Source organism: Stegodyphus dumicola, chromosome X2 (genome assembly GCF_044657685.1).
Source record: "Stegodyphus dumicola isolate Sdum_Otavi_A_Nest chromosome X2, ASM4465768v1".
Taxonomy (NCBI): Eukaryota; Metazoa; Arthropoda; class Arachnida; order Araneae; family Eresidae; genus Stegodyphus; species Stegodyphus dumicola.
Window position 1 is genome coordinate 24738422 of NC_140781.1, and position 25920 is coordinate 24764341.

Here is a 25920-nt window from a genome sequence, read left to right on the forward strand (position 1 = left end):
ATGAATAAAAGTTTGCAATGAGTTGAACTAATATCTGGTGACCCGTGTTTTATTAGGAATGCTAATCTTTTAGTTTGACTAAAATTGCAAACATGCCATTGGACAGTGAATCTGCATCTACTTCAAAACTTGAAGCTAGTAAAGTGAGTGTTAAGATACCGCCATTTTGGATAGAGAAACCTGAAATGTGGTTTTTCACCGTAGAGGCACAGTTTAAAATCAGTGGAATTACTTCCGAAGACACAAGATTTAATTACCTGGTTGCACAACTTGAACCCAAATTTATAGAAAACATTTGGGACATCATTCGAGACGACACGCCAAACAAATATTCAGCCGCTAAAGAAAGACTTCTGAGCACTTTTAAAGAAAGTGAAAACAAACGCATCAAGCGATTGCTAACTGGACTAGAATTGGGAGACCTAAAGCCCAGCCAACTACTCCGAAAAATGCGTGTCCTTGGAGATGCTGATGATGTGTCTGAAAAAATTCTGAGAACCTTATGGATGGAGAAACTGCCAGACCAAGTAAAAAACATTTTAATTGTTAGTGATGAAGGTACTGATAAGTTGGCCACAATGGCCGATAAAATTCTTGAGATGAATCCCCGGATAGAGCTTGCAAGTGTGGTCCAAGAAGCTGGCCCATATGATATGTTGCTAAAAAAATTTCTTCACTTGAGCAACAAATTGCGACTCTGCGTGTTCAACACACAAGAGACAGACGACGAAGTCAAAGCCATCAAAGAAATAGGAGCCGCAGCAGATCCCGCAAGCGTTTTGACCCAGATGGAAAATACTGTTTTTTCCATTTCAAATTTGGAAAAAAATGCTACCCTGATAAATGCAAACCTCCCTGCAGTTGGAAGCAGCCGGAAAACTGCAACTAGCAGTAGAATCAGCGGCAAGCCCTGCTGCTACTGGAAACATTAATTGCCGCAAATTTCGCCTTTTTATCAAAGACAGAAAAACAGGAATCAAATTTCTTATTGACAGTGGAGCAGATATCAGCTTGATTCCAGCTGATACGAAATCTAAAAGTACCTGCACTTCATACAAGCTATACGCAGCTAACGGAACTGAAATCCCAACGTTTGGAAGTAAGGTGTTGACCGTGGACCTCGGACTACGTCGCCCATTCCAATGGCCATTTGTTGTAGCAAAAGTAAACAGAGGCATTTTAGGTGCCGATTTTCTGAATCAGTTTCACTTACTGCTCGACATTCGCCAGAGAAAATTAATTGATGGTGTGACAAATATGTTTGTACATAGTGATGTAATGTCAGTAACTGAAAATACTGCGATTAGCACAGTGAGCAATTCTGTAAAATTCTCTGAGCTGTTGCGAAAGTACCCTGGTATTACGAAGCCCAATTTATTGAACACCAAAGTGAAACATAAGGTCCAGCACTATATTGCTACAAAAGGACAGCCAGTTTACTCTCGTGCTCGGCAGCTTGATGCTAAGACACTGAATTTGGCAAAACAAGAGTTTCAGTTCATGTTAGACAATGGTATAATCAGGCCATCTAAATCACAGTGGGCTAGTCCTCTGCATCTGGTTACAAAGAAAGATGGAACTTTAAGACCATGTGGTGATTATAGACGTCTGAATGAGCAGACTATTCCGGACAGATACCCGATTCCTAGGATTGAGGATTTTCATTTAATCTTGAGTGGGAAAACAATTTTCTCAAAATTAGACCTATTCAAAGCATACTATCAAATACCCATAGCTGAGGAGGATAAACCAAAAACAGCCATTATTACACCATTTGGACTGTACGAGTTTAACGTTATGAGTTTTGGTCTCCGAAATGCTCCCTCAACCTTTCAAAGATTTGTACATGAGGTGTTTCGAGGGCTTGATTTCTGTTTTTCTTATCTTGATGATGTTTTAATCGCCTCGTCATCTGCGGATGAGCATAAAAAACATCTCAGCTTAATTTTCGAAAGGCTTGATAAATATGGCCTATGCTTAAATGTGTCAAAGTCCGTATTTGGAGTTAAAGAAATTGAATTTTTGGGGTATCTCATTACGCCTTCTGGTTCGCAACCTCTGCCAAACAAAGTTAAAGCTATTCTTGATTATGAACTGCCATCCACTCTTCATGGCTTAAGAACGTTTTTAGGCATGGTAAATTTTTATAGGAGGTACTTGAAAGATGCAGCGCAGACCCAGGCCATGCTACATGAAATGCTTAAGGGAGCAAAGAAAAAAGATAAAAGTAAAGTACCTTGGACTGAAGAAAGCATAAAGCAATTTGAGAAGTGCAAAACTGACTTGGCTAATACTGCCCTCTTAAGTTATCCAAAGCCTGAATGTCCATTATCTCTGTGCACTGATGCCTCAGATTGGGCAATTGGTTCAGTTTTGCAACAGTATGAAGATGGTAACTGGAAACCAGTTGCATTTTATTCAAAGAAGCTGAATGGGGCTCAAAGAAAATACAGTACATATGATCGTGAATTGCTTGGAATATATCTCTCTGTGAAGCAATTTAAATACATGCTGGAAGGACGAGATTTTCAAATTTTCACTGATCATAAACCACTGATTTTTGCATTCAAGCAAAAGAATGATAAAGCTTCACCTAGGCAACTGCGTCAGTTACAGTACATCTCCCAGTTTACTACAAATATACAGCACATTAGTGGAAAGAACAATATTGTAGCAGATACTCTCTCCAGAATTGAAGAGATATCTATAATTGATTATGAAGAAATTGCAAAGGCACAACAGAATGACCCTGAGTTGAAAGAATTAATTGCAAGTAACACCTCATTAATTTTCAAGGAATATGTACTACAATCTAAAAATGTCCTATGGTGTGATACTTCAGCTAGCAATATTCGCCCATATGTACCTCAAAGTTTTCGCAAGAAAATTTTTGATCATATCCATAGTTTTGCACATCCTGGTTTCAGATCCACTGTAAAACAGATAACTGCCAGATTTGTATGGCCCAGGATGAAGAAACAAGCAAGTGATTGGGCTAGAGCTTGTCTGCAGTGCCAGAAAGTTAAAGTAACAAGACACACCAAATCGACCTTTGGCACATATCAAGAACCTGATGCCAGATTTAGCATCATCCATATTGATTTGATTGGGCCTTTGCCACCATCTAATGGTAAAATTTACTGTCTAACATGTATTGATAGATTTTCCTGTTGGATGGAGGTAGTTCCATTAGAAGAGATCACTGCAGAACTGGTGAGTAAAGCTTTTTATGACCATTGGGTGAGCAGATTTGGAGTGCCACAGTGTATTGTAATTGACCAAGGTCGCCAGTTTACCTCCCAAATGTTTAAAAATCTTGCTGCTATTTGTGGTGCTAAACTTCTGCATACAACGCCCTATTATCCCCAATGTAATGGGAAAATAGAGCGCTTTCACAGGACACTAAAGGCTGCAATAAAAGCTCACAATAATGTAAAATGGAGTGATATGCTACCCACTATTTTGTTGGGTTTAAGAGCTGCTATCAGAGATGGTACAAACTATTCTGTTGCTCAAATGGTATATGGTACCAATATCAGGCTTCCTGATGAATTTTTTGAAAAACCCAGTGTCCACGTTGAACCTGACACATTTGTGTACAATCTGCAGCAGCAGATGGCCCTAGTAAAGCCAATGAAGTCTGCAGATACATGTCAATCTTATCAAAAAGTTTTTGTACATAGAGATTTAAGGACCTGTACTCATGTGTTCGTAAGAGTTGATCGGGTGAAAAAACCACTACAGCCTGCATATGATGGCCCATTTCCTGTAGCAGAAAGACATGATAAGTATTATTCTGTGCATATTAAAGGAAAAGATGTTAACATCTCTATTGATAGGCTGAAACCTGCTTACCTTATGAATGCAGATAGCATGCCAGAACTACCGAATCAGCTTCTTGACGACGATGTCAATGGTGGATCCTCAAAGGAAATGCATCATAGTAATTTCCCAACAAACACTCATTGTGGTAGAGAAATAAAACTTCCTGTTAGGTTTCGAACTTAAAACTAAATCACAACTCTTATCTCTTGTTACTGCAACTATTATTATTCATGATCTACTTCCCCAATTAAGGCTAATGTCATATCGTATTTATCTCCTTCACAATAATGTATACTGATTTTATAATTTCTAATTTATGTATCTTCTGTAATATACCAGAGTCGTAGTGGTGTAGATATTGAGCAATATATTACTGTTCATGAATATATTCAGATATACTTTCCATATTGTTTTTACTGTTCTAGAAATTTTTGCTTCAAATTCTATATGCATGCATTAGCTGTAAGGGTTGGTATTATTGTGTTTTGGAATACAGTGTGTTTTTGCTTAGGCATAACATCTGCATTACCTCCTTAGAAGCTATCTTATAAAATACAATTATTGTTTCAGTTAGAATATTTCAGTGCTATATAGTGTAGTGCACATATATCTATGTATTATGAGATATGTCTTTTTCACTAATTTGTTAATGTTAGATTGCAGTATTGAAAATTAAGAATTTGAGCTGTATGTAAATAAGTAGTGTTCTAATCATGTTGGTATTAGGCATATATGAGCTTTAGAGCAAATATAATTTCTATCCAGCTGCAGCTTAATGCAGTACTAATACCTGTTTTTCAGAAAACTAATAATTTTCAAAGAATATTAGTTGCTAAGGTGTATATTCAGGACAGTGTTGCATTGAGTCAGTCAAGAGTGAGTAAAATAAGAAAAGAGTGCATTTGGTGTTTAAAATACCTGCTATGAAATGTGAAAATTTTAGTAATACTGATCAGATTTTTATTGGTGTTAACTATTTTCATGTCACTGAAAGCATGTCATTGAATTGTTCAGTTAAGCCCAGATATGGAGTATGTATGTATATATTAACTTTGAGATATAATAATGAATGTATAGAATATTGAATGTGGTATCTACAATTATGTGGATTTCCAGCATGGAACAAAAAAGATTAGTGATATATCTTGAAGTTCCAGCTACCTTAATTATTATTTGTATTTTAATTTGCTATAACCTTACAATTCAGAACCAGATGCAAGCTTAGAAATTCGTTCTTTTATACGTGAAGTGCATTTTGATCAGGAGATGTAGTGATCACGTTATTCGATTATTGACCTTACCAATGCAATTTAAGTATCGGAACTTAGTTACTGGTGAGTTACCTTACCAATGCAATTTAAGTATCGGAACTTAGTTATCTGGGCTTAACTGAACTTAGTTACTGGTGAGGGAGTAATGTTAGAACACTTTGCATTTCACTATCTTGTCAGTAGATGGCTGCACCAGTCCAATACATTGGATTTGAACTTAGCATTTCAGTGGCCTGGTGATAGCCCAGACATTGGTAAAAAAATCAATTTAAATTATGAAAGAAAAGTGTAATAATTATTTGTCATTGCTAATAACTGTAATAATGTGCATTTAATTTTTTAAAATTAAGTGTGTGAATTTTCAGAACATTTTTGTTTTGCTGTGTTATTGTTTTTAAATTTTCATATTGACTAAAGAGTTTGTTGACCATGTGATTTTTCGTTCAGGACAGGTGTTGGTGTTGGGTGTGCTCTAGGTGGACGTCTGTAATTTTTTCTAGTGCTGTTCATGATTATGAATAAAAGTTTGCAATGAGTTGAACTAATAGTATCATAGATCGAAACAACTGAATCGAACACCCACACAAAAGGAAAAAAAGAAAAGAAGGAGCAGAAACGAAAATCAGCTTAATTGCAGGTTCCTTTTAAAGGAGAACACTTCTGAACTGTCAGATTACCAATTAGAGAAAAACAGAATTTGATCGAATTTTCAGTACCATTTTAGAAGCCGAATTCCTAGAAAAAATTATGATTAACTTTTGGGCAGATATCAGCAGATAATGGGTATGAACTCTTTGACATAGTGTTTGTAGTTTTTGGTAGCCAACCAAGCTGAGCTAGTGAAGAGGGATATCTTTTAACGAGTATTAAAAGTTCTTCAAGGATCTCGTTAAACATCTGCTGCGTATAAATTATCTGTTGTATTTTTCATAGCCACCAACTATGTAATGTAGAGTAAGCATATCTGTATGTAAGTGGTGTGTGTATTTTAATTATGGCAAAGCACACTAGGGCTATCTGGCCTAAGGGGAGGAATGCCTTCGTGGAGGACTTTCTAAGGGAAACTATCTCGTATACACGTTACACATGGGGAAAACCACGAAAACACCCATGCAGCCAGACCGTTCGCGGGATTCGAACCTCGGACCGAACTACCAGTGTTCAGCGACTCTACCGCTCGGCCGCTGGTGGGCCTATCTGTATGTAAGTATATTAAGGTATTTCAGGTTTTAAAGTAAGCAAATGCAGTCTTTGTATTGTTATAGTATACACAATTTAGGCATTAGGAAATGTAATTTTGTTGAGACATTAGGCTTTTTCGAAGCAGGGGATGTGAATAATGTGCAGTGCCTTCGTCGGGACTCGAATCTGGACCTCTCGAATACGTGCCGAGTGCGCTAACCGTTACAGCACGAAGGTATACAGAAATGAGGGAGAAAATACCTTATATACCCCCCTTTTAAAGGGCGACTGGGAATTAGGAGTCCAAACCCCAAATCCTGGTGGTGAAGAATCATCATCATCCACCACCTTTTAGTTCGGGCGCCACTGTAGAGACATTAGAATTTTTGAAGCAAGAGAGATGAAAAATGAGTAACGCCTTTGCCGGTACTCGAAGCTATGAACCTCTCGAATACGCGCCGAGTGTACTAACGGTTACACCACGAAAGCATGCTGGAAGGAGGAAGAAAATATCTTACAATTTAGCTCCTATTGCGAATTATCATGTTTACAATTGTAATTCATTGCGTTTTGCGAATTCTGAATGCAAATATATATATGTCAGTATGTTTACCTGTTAATTCGATCACCTTTTTAATTCTATCTGAAACGATAGTACAATGTATTTTTTTCCTTCCGTACTGCGTGCCCTAGTCGTGTTATTGGAAGCACTTATGGTTAGCTATCGGAAGGCTCGGAGCTCGAATTCCGGCAAGTGCATCTCTGATTACTCATGTTTCTCGGTACTAAAAAATATAAATTTCTCAGCACGCAGTTCCTCAACTTAAATGTGCTGAAAGATAATTCGTCATTATCTGGAACTGGGTCTTCGTCTTCCCAGTAGCAGTTTAAGTGGGGAAGAATATAAGGTATTTTTCTCCTTCTTATCGTGTAGCTCCATGGTGCAATTGGAAGCACATCCGACCAGCAGTTGGAAGGTCCGACCTCGGACCTAGGCGAGGAAATTGCACATTTTTCATGTTTTTGCTTCAATAAACCTAATGACTAACTACACAAATTATAAAAGTTTTGCAGATACAAAGAATGCAATTTATGTTAATTAGCTGCTAAGTATATGGATGGAGGTGAGAAAAGGATAAGAACAACTGCTGTAGAAGACAGTGAATGAAACAAAAAACAAAAAAAAAAATGTGCTTGTTGCTCAAATACTTAATTCATTCTCCCATCAGTTACTGCAAGATAATTTTTACGAGCATTTTAGCTTATTTTCAGTTATCAATTATTGCAGTAATTCATGTACTTTTGTAAAATGCGAGTTAAACCACATTGAATAATGCCTCGTTTTTTAACACTTGATTAGCGCTTCCGTATTAGGCAAATAAGCTCAAAGGGATCGATATACTTCAAACGTAAATTCAGAGTAAATTTGGCACTTAGCTTAACGCCTTTCTATTAGTTATTCATTTATTTCTTACTCCGAATCTGATCTAAAGGATCTTCTAATTCCTGGTCTCCTTTACCTTACGAAACAAAGAAGAACTTAGCTTTGAATTCTACATATAATTTGACACCCAAAGGTAATACCGCCATTCGAAATAAATTCAAATCTTTACTCTTATGATCCTTTCAAACATTCTGTCGCAGCAGCCGATTACAACATTGCGCACGAAAATTAAATACTAAAACACACGATTATTTATCATATATCCATCATATAGCTATCAATCTAAACGGCGAAAAATTTATACCAGTTTATTCTTCATCACCGCGTAATCACGAACTCGTGGAAGCCTGCGACTGGTTTGCGCGGTTATCAACAAACAATCTTCCAAACCCTAATAATGAGCACCAAACAGTAAGAATAACTTGCAATTAAGTAAGGCTGTAGAATAAGGACAACGGAACTAGGATACGTAATAAAAGACATAACTATAAAATACACTTGAAATTATAAGGACATTGAAAAATTAGTGGCATGTAGCAATATATATTATAGAACATTACACAAAAGTGAGAAATATTGCTATATAGGATATATATATATATATATAGGGAGAGAGAGAGAGAGTAATGTTGCTATATAGGATATATATATATTGTTACGAATTTGGTATTTAAAAAGCTAATGTTAGTTCAATTATAAATTAAATGGTTTTATTTCTCGCGCAGTGCAGCGCGTGACGAATATTAAAAGAATGCTAAGCCGGAAAACTGAAAATACAAGAGCGCGTGCATTAAATAAATAAATATCTCTTTTTGATTTCGAGAAAGTACTGGAAAATTCTAGCGCGTGATTTTAAAATCTTATAAAGGGAGGAAAACATCTCAGTTTTTAGTAGTTGCTTAGTTTGTTGTTGTTTAGAAAACTGCTCTTGTTGATTGTAGCGAATTCGCGGATTAGCGTTCTTTAGCTGTTTTGAATTATTGGACATTTGAATAGTTAAAAGATAACTACTGTGAAATATTGTAATACTGCATGATAATTTCAAAAAATTTAAGCATTTTTGTTGTGATAATAATAAATTTTTGTTAATTTTTCATCGGACTTGTGCATTCATTTCATAACGAACCTGTACGCACGCAACAATATATATATAGAGAGAGAGAGAGACAGAGACTAGTGTTGCTGTTGCTATATAAATATTGCTATGTAATACAAATACTAGATATTATGCAAGTTCAGCAATGGGTGATTACATAACACCATTTTCCCCTTTCCTATAATTTCACACGCTTTAGATATGTCACGAATGGGCTGTGTTCACTGCAGACTTGGGAGAGTTAAAATGGAGAGCGAGTGGTTGTCTTAATGCGAAATGTGAAAAGATGGATAGAATGCATTGGAGAACTAGGAGACGAAGCGGCAAGCTTAGCGAGCTGACGTAGTGTTTCATTTCCTTGAAACATACATCTACAGACAGTAACGAATCCTAATATAAGAGAGATTTCTACAAAAGCCATTTTGCAGTCATCTAAAGAGTTGAACGTCGGTGCAGGACGTTAGCATCGAACAAAGAGAAAGTTTTATAGAGTGAATCAGGAGATTTTTCCTACTCATCAAATACTCCTTTTTTGAGAAATTTTTTCACTAGCTGCTTATTGAAACTGACATTAATTTGAATAAACAAGAATTTAACAAACATTTATTGTTTTCGTAAAATGACCTTCAGTATATAATTAGCTAATTTACTTCCCTTAATGCAAGCAGATTTCATCTTAACGCACAGTTTCATCCTTTTGCGTTAGTCCTCTGGTTTCTCAATAAATAATAGCTCAAACCGTTAGCAATCTAAGAGATATGTGTAAGGATTTTAGTATTCTTCCACAGGAATGAAATATTTAAAAGTTACTGGTAAAGAAAAGGAAGCAATTACATTTCACTGGACAATTTGGCGTTATATTTAGCTACAATTCTCAATCTGGAATACTTAATCACATCACAATATTAAAAATTCCTACGAACCGTATTCGGTGTGAATTAAACAAACCAGGGATCATCAAGGAGCTTCCAGACAATCATTGTCACTCCTGATAATGGAATTGGACGAGTCACTCAAGGCAATGCAGTTCTATTCCTTATTAGACCAGTTTCTTCAGGAACAACACAACAGCACTGCAAATGGACGCGTTTGTCAAAGGCGTAATGTAATGGGCGCCGTGAAACTAAATACCCTTTTATAAGAACTTTTAAACAGTGCTGCAAGATACTGTTACTTGTACCACTGGTACTACCTACCTCTAGGGGTTGGGCATTAATAACCGTGTTGAGGACTTCATATAGCCTAGGTCTGGGGCCCCTTCTCCCTATGCGCTGTACTACTACTACTGGTGCCACCTACTTCTGGATGGAAGGTAATGGAACAGATGAAAGTGCTCGTGTTTGCCCGAAGATCAGATGCTTCTATCTAAGGGGGATATGTCGAGGACGTTCTCAGCCCTGTTGCCGTGTGTAAATACTCATACACTGATCCCAACACGTCCTAACAGACTAGTCAGAATGGCCCAGGTATCCAGTAATTTATCGTGCTAAGATCCAGCAAGTTCTAGTATTCCAAAAAAGAGTCGCCTCCTAGACAAATTCTCTTCGACTGAATTTTAAAGGCATATCTATAGACTGGAAATTGCTTTCCGGAGAATTACAGGTAGGTAACATCCAGGAGTTTTTTTTGAGTACAATTATGTCCTTTTTTTTATCTAATCACGTCAAGATTCTAATCATTTTCATATCTACTTTAAACATAGTTGCATGCCCAGTTTCTGAGCAAAGAATCATGTTTTGTACGTTAAGTTTTTTTTCTTTAAATAAATTAGACCGTTGAATGGAATGCATGCCTCGTTTGGCGCCCTTAAGATAAGTACTGTTATCTCCACCTTTTGAAATTACCTGTTTTTAGTTTCTCCATTGCTGTTTCGAAACGTATTCGTTTTCCTGAACTTATGGCACTCTTTTCGTAAATACCTAATTTTATCATATAGAAAATTAAAATGGTGAAATATTACATATTCCACCATTTTAATTTACCTCACTATCCTCCTGTGTCTTAAATGAATGACGAGCCTGAAGTCTTTTCGTTATATCTGTAATCGCTTCAATATTAGGTCTTCCAAACTGTCAGCAAAAGCACTTCTAACAGTTCGACTATTTTTTTGTTTGGAGTCTGGAATGTCTCTATTTCCATGGCATGTACAACAGTACCATTTAGATTCTTATTGTCTACGTTCAGATTATTTGCTCAGTATTCGCTTAAATTATACCTTAGATAAAGTACGAAAATAATAAAATAGCTCTGAATTTTAGAGCAGGGTGAGTCCCATAAAAAATTCGTGAGCTTTTGAAGTGACTCTCCCCCCCCTTCTTTTGGGAGCAGCTTTAGCTGAAATTTATAGACGAATTACAACTATAAAGTCTTCACATATGCCTGCATTTTCCCCCTTGCATCAAGGCAATAAGATGTAAGGTGTCGAAAGTCGAATTCATTGGCTTGCCTCAGAAATTATTTTCTATTAAAATGTATCGTTTCAAATGCCCGCTACATAATGATTTTTCCATCATATGGTGAACGTTTAACAGTGGGTCGTGACTAAGCTGAGACGTGACTAAACATCAGAAGCCGAAAAAAAAAGTTGAAGAATTTTCATTTATGAATTCTGAATTTCTTATTCAGACCATCTATCAGGCGATTTTTGAGAGTGCTTTTTGATTTGATGATAGTGCTTTTGATTTGCATATTTTTGATTTCACTGACTCTTTATCAAATTTTCTCTCTGTAACCTGAACTTTCATATTTACGATATATACAATTTTCTTTTCTAGATTCGCTTTGCTTTCTTCATGTACGAAATAGCACAAGTCGTACACTTTCATTCTCTTCAATATAATCTTTATCTTTAAGAAAACCAACCCAATACTTTCTTATATTTTCGCTACATTTGCTTCTCTTGAGTTTTCCATGTCTTTATTTCAGTAGTATTCTTCTCAGCTGAGAAGACAGGACGAGAAGAAGGGTGCGGGACACTAGAATTCCTCCGTTGGCTGTACAGGCATTATAACACCGAATTAACTGTACAGCTCTGGCTCAAGTTTGACAGAGAGCAACCAGGGGACGGATCGGAGCATCCCCCAGCTGTCTTTGTCAAGCTACAAACCACCCGAGTTAGCTTTTGATTCATTTGCATTTTAAGTACCCCCATGCCGCCCAAACGTTTTACACCTACAAACATGTATGACTTCTCCAAGATTTAAACTTGGATGCATAGGTACGTTAGCATACTTGGGTAACCACTAAATCGAACAGGGTGACTTCCCAGCTGACAGGGATCATGTCGGTTTGTAAAGATCTAAATAAACAGCATGAAGTCTGAATGTCTTTTATTTTACACTGGAGAGAAAACATGCGATACCTGTAGTTTAAAACTGGTATTTGTACTGGTGTAGTTTAAAACTGGTTCATGAATAAAGATCACTTTCATAAAATCGCTTATACTGATAGGTGTTTCTGTTAATTTGATAAATCCCTCTGCATATTCGTATGGAAAACTCATTGCGACAAAGCGAATTTCGTTTGCCTTTATTTGCATTATATTTGCTTTTATTTGAATATTTAATGCAAGAGACGCGCAGAATCTTTATGCTCATACAAATGGAGTAGTTTCAAAAAATAAAATGTTATTAAAACTTTAAATTTTATACTCAAATGTATTGTTCCTATTTAGCAATTAGTGTTCATTTTGTAGAGAAAAAGAAAATAACGTTTTGTAACTTTCAAAAGTATTTACTGAATTTGGGAGAATTTAAATCCTGTAAACAGGCACTTTTACTAATTTTGTGTGTATGTGTGAAAGAATTCATAGAAGTTAAGAGAAAGTGTTGATCAGTTTATTTATAGAAGGTTTAGACATTTATTTGCCACACCTGAAAAATCAAAAATACATTCTGAAGTTTCTGTTCCTACATTCTTATATGTTTTATTCAATCCATCAAAATGTGATGTATACGGTATTTCTAGAGATATTATTCACGAAATTGTTTTGAATGTTTTAAAAAAATATGTGCTGGTATTCTCATTTATATAACGAAATCCCTCTAGTAGATATTTGGAGTGTTGTTGTATAATGAAAAGCATCCAAATACAGGGGAAGAGGGGTATTTACACATTTTTTCGAACGATTTATGTTTAAAATGTGAAGACTGTTTTTTAAATATTCGATCTCATAGCCTTTTTTTTCTGGACTATAAGTTTACATCGTTATTTCCATGATCGAAAAAATCATAAAATTACTAGAGTTCTGATTTCCTACTTTCCGGAGTCCATCAATCTGGTGAGTGTGCGTTTAGAAAGAACAGATTTTTCAAGAAACCAGACGCGCGATAGTCCATAGATGAAACGTTAGTGGACTTCCCAGGAATGCATTGAGAATGTATATGTGCAATATTTGCATCAGTCTTAATTTTTTTCAAGGAATGCAGTGGTACCTTTTGAAGTATGACTTGTTGTTTTGTCTTTATGAAGTTTCACTCTTTGAAAGTTATAGGGTTAACGAAATGGATTTTTTTTATGAATATCGTACGTAACACTGTAACACTTTCTCTTGACAGTAGGTGGAGTTGAATTTAACATTTTTTACGCTCTACTTATTTTAAATTTTCCACTGTAAGAGAATTCTGCGACAATCATAATCGCCTTATTGAAACTTTCTTTGCGGTGCCGGAACCAGGTTTGTACATTTTGTTTTCTTTTCGTTTTTGAGACTTTTTTTTTTTTTTTTTTTTTTTGTTGCAGTCATCTAGGTAAACCCATGCTTCATTAAGGATCACAATGTATTTCCATTTATTCCTTATTAAATAGTTTCATACAGGGTTCTACAAATTGCTCTACGTTGAGCCACATGCCTTGGCAGTGTTTTGTAGCTTTTGTGGGTTGTAAATCTTTCCTTATTATTTTACTTATGTACTTAAAATTTTGCAATTAATTACTGCGTTGGGGGGGATTTTTTTCTTGTTACTAATGATTTAACTTTAGAAGCATTTGAAATAGTATATAGCCTTTACAAATATTCATTTGAAGTCTTCTGTCACATAGAATTAATGGCTGAGGTTTTTCCCCTTCCGATTAATAATGTTGCTTATTTTGCACTGAGTGTGTGACCATTACCCTAGGAAGGCATGCTTCAAGGTTCTGGTTCGAGTCCCGTCAAGGGTATTTCTCATTTTTCATGTCTTCTGCTTCAAAATAACCCGATGACTCTACTGTGGTGACCAAACTAAAAATGGTGGCTGGATTCTTCACAACCAGGATTTGGCAATTGGGTCTCCTACTCCTGCGTCGCCGTTGAAAAGGGATAGCATATAAGATATTTAATAAAAGGGATAGCATGTAAATTTTTAATATCATACACTTCAAAAAGTTTTTGAATTATGAAACAGGAATGTTTCTCTTCGGAAAATACAGAAACATATCCTGCAATGCTTAGTTTATTTACATGCGCCATTTTGGAAGAAGAATAAATTTAAAAGCAGCATTGCCAGTAAGGTTTAATCCAAAACGTTGTTTTCTAATTCTTTGTAGAAATTGTTCTAAAAATGTGTAAACACCCTCTGCATATGCACATTTTTGTCCTTTGAAGCTAAATGCTAAAAGTTTAAAATTGTAGAGTCATTGTGTGCCCTCGGCGGGACTCGAATCTGGACCTCTCGAATACGCGCAGAGTGTGCTACCGTTACACCACGAAAGCATGCTTCTAGGTGGGAGAAAATATCTTATATGCTATCCTTTTAAACGGCGACGCAGGATTAGGGGACCCAATTGCCAAATCCTGGTGGTGAAGAATCCAGCGACCATTTTTAGTTTGGTCACCACAGTAGAGTCATTAGGTTATTTTGAAGCAGAAGACATGAAAAATGAGAAATACCCTCGCCGGGACTCGAACCAGAACCTGAAGCATGCCTTCCTAGGGTAATGGTAACACACTCAGTGCGTATACGAAGAGTATACGCGCTGTGCTACCGCTACTCCAGAAAGGCATGCTACAAGGAGGGAGAAAACACCTTCTAAAATTATTACTTGAAAAAAAAAAATAAATAAACTGCATTGTTACATTGTCACTAGCTTGTATCTTAGATTATCAGATATGAAAGAATGGAATTCATTAACAAGACAGCATATTCATTGGAATATTTCTTGTGTGTATAACAGGCTTTATTCACAGATATGAGCCCTAAAGATGTAATAAATTTTCAGAAAGCATGCCTAGTATATATGAATTAAATAATATCCTATATGAACCATGGCTATCCCTTACAAAGACCAGAAATCAATACTATGATTATTTTGAAATTTTTCTACAGAAACTGGGGGTTAGAATCTTTAAATGATTTACTATAAGTATTTAATTAAAATGAAAAGAAACATTTTCTGATAATTTTTTCGCTTAATTTTAGACTATATTACGAAACTCTAAAAGATAATTAAAATAAATTAATAAGAATAAATTAAATTGTACAGCAATTTAATTAATCTAAGTTGTCAGTGGATTCATTAAATTTTCAGCAAAAAAATGTGTGCTATATATCTCGATCAAAGCACTGAATGTGTAATGATAAACGTCGTAAAATTCATCTTCGTTTATTATGGCAATGTACTCTGTGACATTAATATTACCTCATGATTTCTGCAAAAACCCACTACGTATTTGTCAAATAATAGTATGTTAATTTACTTGCTTCCGTTATAAGATCTTCCTGATAAGTAACATATTGCATTCTACATTTGCTCACAAAAAAGTTAAACACATTTAATCTATCCCTGCATTAAAATGCACTGATTTATATTGCATGTTCTACATACAGCTTTGTAGTACGTTTTTTACTCGGTACTCAAAAGTACTGTCAACACCAGCATTTGACATGATATTGTACGTATTCTTGAAAAGATTTTTAAAACCGTGTGATGGAACTTTCCTCTCGAACCTTGAGAAACTTCACAAGTCAACACACTTTGAAAACTAATATTAGTTTAAAAGAAGGAACAGGAAATGGAATCTAATCGAAATAACTACATTTGTGACATATTGGGTTAAAGTTGAAACAGATTGTATTGGTTTTCTAAAAATTGTATTCAGCTAAATTATGGATTTTATTAAACAAAATTAATTTATATAATTTCAGTGGATGTGTGATATAAATAAATAAGTCAAAGAAATTTTCATTGAAAGTTTATTTAAAAATAAAGCTGTTTTATACAAGAACTAAAGAATGGTACAAATAATACATAAAATACAGATCAACATCTAATAATAGATAAATAAATATTTACTTAAATTAGTTCTACTTCACATGGAGGACGAGAGCCAAAATTTCCGTAACGCTGAATGCCCGATTTTAAATGAGCATACCTCAGTATTTATGCTTTAAGACAAGACTTACCGTGGGTTTTATGCTTTTAATGCTACATATTTGAGCTCTGTAGCCTGCGTCTTCCCGAGACATAAAGTGCTTCTAGAAGGAAGCCAGGCTTCTTGCATTTATTAATTAACTGATTATAATTAAAAAATACCGAACTTATATATATATTCATGAGTCTGTTGCTTCTAAAGAAAAAAGCATGGTTACTTTCTTCAGTATTTTGCATTTAATATGTTTTGATTACACATAAGTCTCAAGAAAGGTGATCAAGTCTATGGACATAGTTAGAGGCCAGTTTTAAAATCGGGGTCTTTGTAAAGCGTAAGAAAATTATTCCTGAAGGCACTGGCCACAGGTTTGAGAACCCGTCAGACATTGTGTATTGAGGCTTCTGGAAACACCGGGCATGTTGGATTTGGCACAACGTCGAAAAAAAAAGAAAGGAAATACTGATTTTGCATTCAAACACTGGAAGCGATTGGCAAGTTTGAAACCCTAAACACAGACAGACATTTTTCAAACAAAGACGACAAGCAAATAAAACACGTAAAAACATATAAACATGAAAAAATGAAAACATTAAAAATGGAATGAAATAAATACAGGTACCTTAGGCCTTTTCATTTAGAACCGAGAATTGAATCAATAAGTTTAGAAAGAATTCTTAAAAGCTATTATTTCTGAGAAAATACTAATCTTTATTCTCCATGATGTATTTCCTAATGTAAAAGGTAATCAAAAATAAAGATGTTATTTCTCGTAAGTCCCATAATTTTCCTTCTTAGGGGTTTTATCTACTAAAGCTAACTCATCATATAATAATAATAAAAGTTTGGCAATTTTTATTTTCGTCAATTAATTGTAACAGTTATATTATTCCCTTTGTGACAAGATAATGCCTCAGTCCAGGTTTTATTTGCTGTAGACCTAAGGTACCACGAATAATGCAATTTTGAGGTATCAGCACAAAGCAGCTGCACTTTTCCCTTAACCATACGTTTCAAATGTGCACCTTCACTTCTGAAGTGAGTACACACTGAACAGACGGCCGTGCACTTTGCGCATGAAATGCCTATTTTTAAACTGACGACTGTCCTCAACAAAGGCACGAAAGCATTTATTAAAATTTTCTCTCAAAACTTCAGTGTCCTTGTTCCTAATGAAACAGTGACAGAAGCTGGAGATGATCAAGAGCAAGCCAGCATAATTATGACGCTGGTTTATGCTAGGAAATCCGATCCGCTCTGAATGTCACAGTTCCAGAAAAACTGATTATAGAAACTTAGTCTATTTTTTCTTTCTTTTACACATCTCCTTTCTTTTTCAAACTAATTTAATTTTAGCTGCCGTTGTGAAATTAGTGTTTGAGACTTTATCATGAGTATTATTTACGGAAGAATGCCTTATTTAAGCGTAAAAGTAAAGGTGCTTGAGGTTGACATTCTTTAGGATCACATTTCATTATTCCACCATATTCACATCGACACTGCATGCAGGGGCCACTAGCTGGTCGTACAAGCTGATTTACTCGATAAACTTTACCGTTGATTTCACAACCTGTAAAACATATTATACCACATTACATTACTCAAGTTTAATTTCGTAAACATTCTTGATATTAGATGGTAGCAAAAATTTTATAAAAACTGTTGAAGAACAAGGGAGTAAAAAATTATAAAATGTTTCTTGCTATTGCATAAAATTATTACTCTTAGAAAGGTCTTGATACCGAAAAAAATTATTATCATCCATAGTTAAAATGACATATACGAAAACGGAATTTGTTTGTTATCTTGTTCTGGAAAATATTCATTATTAACGCATTATTAATTGAGAAATATTTCTTTCACCCCTCTTTTGTTTGTAATGTGAGATATGAATGAAAAGCTTACTACATCTGTAAACATATAGTAATCGTTGGCATTTCTCGAAAACGTTCTGAAAACGTAACTAGAGTAAACTGTAGTAGACCGACGTATTCAACGTTTTATATCCAAAATTAAGAATGAAAAGCCACCACTTTTCCATTAAGGAATGCCACTTTTCCCACTGTCTAAAAGAGTTTTTAGACAGTGTGGTAGAACTATAAATGTGGTACTCTAGTACCCTATTTTATCAAAGTAGCTTGACATATTTATTTTTACTTGTTTTTTTTATTTATTCCACTTAATTTATTTTTCGAAAAAGGATTAAACTGAACTAACCAAGAGCCATGAGAGGCTATCTGTCCAGTCCAGGTTTGACGGAAGGGCCTTCGGAGAAATGGAAATCCGGGGAAATGGAATCTTGTACGAGTATACCTCTTTTTATACTTCAAACGTTTTAAACAGTTTCATAAAGGAATAGGAGTATTACTTTGTTGAATACTTTCATTCTAAAGCAAAGAATATTCTCGAAGGGATTGAAAAAAAATCATTTTAAATTTTTTAATAAATTGGTGAGATTAATTTAATCCTTTCTGGTTTATTCGTTATGCATAATCCAACCCATACAGTAATAGAACTACCACTTTGCATCTTAAAAAAGAAAAGAAAGACAATTTTTTTTAGTTGCGCAAATAGCATGCACAGAAATCTGAACGATCGCCAGATTTCATAATTTCATTGCTACAACCTTTCCCCATAGGCAACAATAGCTACAAAATCTGAATTTTACTTCTTCTAATGAAACTAATTCTTAATTTCCAAGCAAATCTATAAATTATATTGTTTTGCTCATTCAAAAAAATTTCTTTTGATGCCATGCAAAATTTCTTTTGATGCAAGTCCAAAGCCTTTCAACTTTCACCAAGCAGTTTCTCGGAACATTAAATTCTTTTGTTAAAAATGTTTAAGTACAATGTTTAAAGCAATTTTGTATTACACAAGTATCACCAAATGGGCTTCCTTTCAGTTGTAAATTTCAGCCTCAAATGAACTGCGTATTTGAGAATTCCTTAACTTTAGACGGATTAACAATACTTTTTTCTTAATTTGACACTATTATGTATGGTGCAATTTGACCATCAAAATTGGATATTTTGTCTAAGAGTTAAAATTGATTTGGTGGATTTTATTTTTTTATTCTTTGAAACTGAAATTTACTGAAATAACGATGTATTCCACTTTGAACTGAAATAACGATGTATTCCACTTTGAGAGCAACCTTTTACCGCTTATATGCTTATTTTGCAATCATAAATTGTTTAGATAACTAAGCTTTCCCATATTAAATGAGTTTCTGAAGTAGTTTTAAGTTATCTTCAGATTAATTTAATTAATTTTGAACGTGAATGTATAGGAATCGACAAACAAATGATACGAAGAAGAAGAACACGATTTCAATTTTTCAAAATAGCACCACTTAAGTAACTTTTATGAAACACAAAGCATTTGCAAATAAGTACACACTGATTTAAAACCAGCCTAAAACTTCATTGTAGAGTAAAAAATTTCATAATAAACTAATCTAATAACTATAAAAATGATCTTGATTCTTAAATGAAATAATTTGAGATACAAAATAAAATATCTTAAATATATTAAGGGAAGTAAAATACCTGTAGCTTCGACAGTTTTTTGAATAATCTGCCCTAGCCTTGGTTGTGCAGTTGTTGTTGTCGTTGTTGAAATATTAAAATGCGTTTCGTGGACGGCTGGAACACAGAAAGGTTTAAATTAAAAGACTGTAACTGTGCGTTCTTAAAATAATAAATAAATAAATAAATAAATAAATAAAAATCATTGCGGAGTTGGGGAATTACACTAATAGACATAAAAAAGATATTTCTGAACAAAGGGAATAAGAGAATAATGATCATAAAATTGTGTAAAATTTGAAGTAATTATGTAGGATCTAATCTTCTTTGCTACCATACAATTAGTGCGATCTTACTAGGAAGCCTGGAAACTTCTCGCATAGGCATGAATAATATCAGCACATAAGAAGGGTGAAACAAACACTTTATTATTCGTCAAACTTTTGACAAAAGTGCATGTACTTCGTGCTCACAATAACACCTACTACTTGCAGGGGAAATTTAAGAAATAATTTAACAAAAAATTTAAATGGCAAAAAGTAGTGCTACTTAAGACTAACAGGTTGATTCAGTACTAACAGGCTGATTCGGCGAACATACTAAACGGCCAGAAGGCGTATCAGCAACTCAGAGTAACAGCAGGAAAGATAGAATAACAACGTGCGCTATGCTAGCCAAATCACGCTCTGACTAACTTTCTCTTTTCGCCCGTTCAACTACTTTCTTTCACCAACTCAATTTGTATCCTGGCGAGGAAATACGAGAGGAAGATGAGGAGTTCGGAAAAGATAACACAAATTAGAATAACTGATTATTCAAACTAAGGAAAACCCTACAGTTGAGGATAATAATGAAGAAAGTTCCGTTGCTTGTAGAAAATTCTAAACCTGTGACTTTATAATATCAAAATAATGAATATGGAGTTTAGCACCAAAAGAAAAATTATTCTGAATAATGAGAACTAAGAAAATGATGATCATAAAATTATAAGAAATCTGAAGTTGAGCTAGTTGATGATAATAATGAAGCGAAGTACTAAAGCAGATAAGGATTCTTTCAAAGAGTCTCATCAATACTGGCGACATTTTAGACCATGGTAAATGACTCAAAATTTAAGGAAATGGTTAAGCAAAGCTTTTAAATATTAGTCTGAATATATTTTCTGACCAAATATCAAGGCAAAAGATATAAGGAATATAAATGTATTTTAAATTCGTGGTTTCGAACCTTCTTGGTTACAGAAAATAAGATAAGGAAAATAATTTGAAGTATTATTTTGAAGACAAGCTCAGTGATTGAAAACAAGCTTCTTGGTTTTCAGAATACTTCAGAAATTACGTTTTCAGTACAAATGATAATTAGATTTCAAGAAAATAAAGCTTTCGACTGAACACCAAACAGTTCGCGTTCTATAACCAAAATTCATACATTTTGAAAACTAATTATACACAGTGAACGAACGTATCTCATGAACGTGCTGGCAAAGAAAAAGACCGAATTTAAATATTAAATATTGAAATTTGATATACAGGTATTTCTTTTTGAGAATGAAAAGTTGATTTTAAAAGTCCCAATTCAACATCCTACAATGATTCTATTTGAAATGCAAATATTTAATTTGAAGAATTAAAACTGATTTAAAAATTTATAATTCATCATCTTACAATTATTCTGATTTCGTAAATGTTTCAAACCTTTAGTTTAAATTAATCAAACGATAAATATTTTACATTTTATTTAATAAACTGACAATTTGGAGGTTGTATTCAGTAAAATGAGTAAGCTAAAAAGAAGTAATTGAATAAATATACGTTAAAAACATTAGGAAATTTAACATTAAAAAAATTAATTTTTATGGATTAAAAAATTTAAAATAATTATTGCCATTGTTATTGCTTGCAAAGTAGATACGATGCATTTTGAATTTTGAGGAGAATGTTATTTAAAAGCTGTTCATATCTAATATCTATGAAACTAAGCTACTGTAATAATATACATGCATAACAATTTTGCATTAACTTTCTAAATGATTTTGGAGAGTAAAGAAGTGAACTTACGACAGTGAAATCTTGGGCAGCAGAATCCTGGGATAGGTGTTGCAAAACAGTTACGAATTGGAGGTGGACAGGCTTGTTGAAGACATAGAATTTCACTTCGGAAACAGAAGCAAAACTCGCATGGGTCCCTTCTGGGTATTTGTTTTGCAGATGGGAAGATACGACCCTCATAGAAACAGACTAAATAAAGAAAAACAAAGAAACATTTCAAATTAAAAACTTTACCATTTTCGAGTGTTTTTCTTTAAATTGTTTTTAACATTTTCACCGCACAAGTGCAATAAAATTCAACAGTGATGAGCAACTAGCAATCTACTGAAATTTTACTCTAGATTTATCTGAAATGTAAATATTATACAGTGGAACCTTGAGATACGAGCACCTCTGTATACGAGAAATTCGAGATAAGAGGAAAGTTTGAGCGAAACATTTGTCTCTAAATACAAGCATTGATTCGAGTACCGAGCAGCAAGCCAGGCTGCTGGTATGCGTGGCACGTTTCCTGATCCGGCTCGACTCGAGGAATCCCTTCGTCAGATCACTTAGTGTTTTTTAATATATGTGTTTGCGCGCTTGTGAGTTAACTCTTTTTACTTTTAATGTGAAAATAATTATTTTACGATGCTTCTCAAGATGATTGTTGCCTCGGATAGTGCTGCAAAGAAACCGAAGGTAGCCATGAACGTTGAAATTAAGAAAGAAATCATAGATAAACATAAGCGTGGTGTAAGACTGACAGAATTGGCAAAGCCTTAGGACCGTTCGGCATCAACGATCTGAACTATTCTAAAGAAGAAGGAAGAAATTAAGAAACTTGATGTGGTCAAAGGAGTTACCGTTACATCCAAGCACCGTCCAAAACTCCTAGAAGATGTTGAGAAGCTGTTGTTGGTGTGAATTAACGAGACGCGGTTAAAAGGAGATGCGGTGTCGGAAGCTATCATTTGCGCTAAGGCTAAGAATCTGTGCTTGGACCTTCTCCGAAAAACACCAGCTACGTCGACTGAGGATGAGATGGTAATGAGAGTTTTGGGGTATTGTAGGAAAGAACACTTGAAGAATATACATTTATGCAGGAACCTAACTGTTCTCTATCCAAAAAATATCCCAGTAAAAAAGATCGTTAGGATAACGATAGATGAAGCTTGAAGCTCGGTGTTAGTCTATCGGAAATATTATTCAGAGGCAAAGAAATATCGAAAAGATGCAAAATTATTATTTTGCATTGCATTTTGCGCTAAGAAAATTTTGAAACAAAGTTTCAAAAGTTTTCAAAGTGTCTTTCCTTTCTTGATCATTAAAAATTGCAAATTTTATCAGACCTTCAGGAGTGATTAATCTACAGGTTAGAGAATTTTGAAGAAAAGGTGAAACGAATATGACGATATCCTTTTCAATGCTGAGAATCAATATTGAGATGCAGAATTCTTAAACGTGCACTGTCCGTCCAAGAAAAGAAAGACACGCAGTTCGACGCGCGTTGTAGGGAAATAAAGATTTTCTATTACTCGCAAATTCATAAATTCAAGAATTTCCAGGAAACTGATACTATGCTTTCAAGTAGACTTTACAAGTAGACTAAGCACGGATTTTTCACACTTACATCTCTACAGCACTCATCGAAATTTTCTGGTACGCATCCAACCACGGATCTTTCTTTCGTGGATGGACAATATCTACATAAGAAGTTTAAAACAACTTTATCCCCCAAAAAATATTATGGCGTTCATTTTATATATTCTTCAAAATTTATCACGAATCTGTTATCCCTGGTAGACAGTATACGATTTAAACAGCAAAGTTTATTTCTTTCTACAGCCCGTGCTATAGAATTTAAGACAAGGACTATATAAACGACTTTGCATTATGTATTGATATCACTTAACTTTTGAATAAATTAAATGTAAATTTTCAAGGTCAAAATAAGCGTGTACTGAAATGCTGGATGCAATAAAAGCGTCAGAAAATAAACAAAAAATTAATCGGCAAATGGAATCAAATAACATGTCTCATTTTCAAATTCTAAGAAAGTTAAATCCCTCTGAAACGAAAAAATATTCAAGTAAAATATACGAATATAAAAAAAAATTCAGTTTACTCTTCAAGCAACGAGCAATGAGAGTGTTCCTGAAGAATTTCAGATGCATATAACTAATAACAAAACAACACTGAGCTCAGAACTAAGTTTCCATGTGTTAGTCTTACTGATTTTCATAACAGTTATTTATCGCACTTTTAATTGCTGACTACTTAAGTCAGACGAGTAATGAAATTATTTGGCAATGTTTATCTATGAATATAATTGTTTTCTAAATGAAAAAAAATTAGAAATGCAGTCGCAAAAGACACCTTGATTATTAGTGATTAGAAATTGTATCCGATATATTAAACTGAGAAACGAAATGTGTCAGATACGTAAACTATATACCAAGGCACGCGAGGGCATTTTACCATAGTTACTTAGTTATCTAGTTGAGTAGCTGTACCACCGGAAGGCCTTCAACTTTTAATGCTTAATAGGTGAAGAAACCTACTGGCATTTATATAAATACCAGAGTTTACATTGCAATGAAAAATAAATACTAGCTGCTGCTTAAGATTATGTTGCGTATTCACATAAATTTTAAAAAAAAGCTTACATTAATTTTAAAATAACCAGTGAGGAATGTTATTACAGTCTTAAAAATAAAGTCACCGTTAAACAAAACAAATTTTGCTTTACAAAACTAACTGAGTCAAACTGATTTGAGATCGTCGCAGTTTTCTGAAAGATAACGCAATAATGTATTTAATTTATGACTTAGTTATGAAAGTTTCAGTTTCTGCAAAGAGACATCCCTTTACGTTTTTCGTGCGTGTATTGTCTAAAATGGAGATCCTGTGTAATTTTGCAATCAAACATATAATGATCTATGCTTCCTGTTTCTCCGTAAGTACATTTATTCATGGCTTGCTGGACAAAACGAAATGTATAAATCACAAATCGACCATATTTCTTGAAGGTACTGGGGTAAAAAGGAAAGTCTTTTGTCCTGCTGTTGGTTGCTCCGAACAAGATTTACGTAATCTTTGCAAATATTTTTCTAACTTTATTTTTATAAAGAAACTCGGTTTGATAAATGAATTATGATTGTTACTGAGCCATTAGCAGCCTCTCTTGCCTTTATGTCAGCTAACCTGTTGCCGAGACTGCCGAGCTTCGTGGTGGGCTTTCTAAGGGACACTGGCTTGTTATGTTAATTAGTGGGAAAATCATCAAAACAGCCACGCACACATTCCGTTTGCCGATATTCTAAACTAGGGTTGATCCGGCAATGTTGAGCCTTCTTATGAACTTGAAAGTTCAACTGCTTAAATTAAAAGAGAAATAAGTAATTCGAAAGCTACTTAATTTCTTTTTATTAGAAATTATATATTCATAAACCTGTGCATATACTAAAAGCATTATTAATCAAATTTTAAATAAAACTTTTTCTGTAAACCTATGTCTAAAATAACAAATCCTGTATCATGAATTACTTTTTAATACAAATATTGAAATGTACTTAATATTGCGTTCATTGTAGTTTGCATGGAATAACAGGTTTTTCAGTTTTAGGCTATTGTAAAGCAAGAATTGCTCATCATTAAATTAGAATAAAGAAATGCATGTGGAATATTCTTTATTGTCTTAAAATCCAGTTTCTGTAATATCGTCAGTATTTTGAAAATTCTTGAATTCAGCCCAACTTTACATATTACTGCATACAAATAGATTACCTGAAAATAAATATAACTACTCAAAACATTAATCTTAAAGGTTTTGATTTAAATGAAAAACTCATTTTGCCCTGTCTATTTCACAATTGCAGCACTCAAAAACAGAAGATTTCTCTTGGCATTATTATCGAATTTTTAATTTTTTTAAAAATAAATCTATCAATTAGAAGCCTATAATATGAATATGCTAATAAATAAAAAAATTCTTTCAGAGCTTTGATTCCTGCTGGATAATTTCGCAGTCGGTTCAGCGTTACCAAAAAGCGAATACCCCAGGGAGTTTCTTTCACTTCATGATAAAACGTTCCAAGACGAAACATATTCAGGAATTCACGCGTGATTTGAACAATTTCATAAGTGAATGACTGCGTAAGATATTTTGCTTCATTAATCTCTATTTAGATTTCT

At 34.2% G+C, this 25920-nt stretch overlaps 1 protein-coding gene across 1 annotated transcript in view; it reads right to left on the minus strand.

Moving 5' to 3' along the window:
* Positions 1–15973: 15973 nt before the first annotated feature.
* LOC118185053 (uncharacterized) overlaps positions 15974–25920 on the minus strand; it is an 88051-nt gene continuing 78104 nt past the window's right edge. The window contains exons 13-15 of the mRNA XM_085809513.1: positions 21754–21933; positions 19718–19813; positions 15974–17736 (exon numbers count right to left, since the gene is read on the minus strand). Of these exons, the coding sequence (XP_085665639.1) occupies positions 17564–17736; positions 19718–19813; positions 21754–21933 (449 nt within the window). The 3' untranslated portion in view covers positions 15974–17563. The remainder of the gene's footprint in view (positions 17737–19717; positions 19814–21753; positions 21934–25920) is intronic.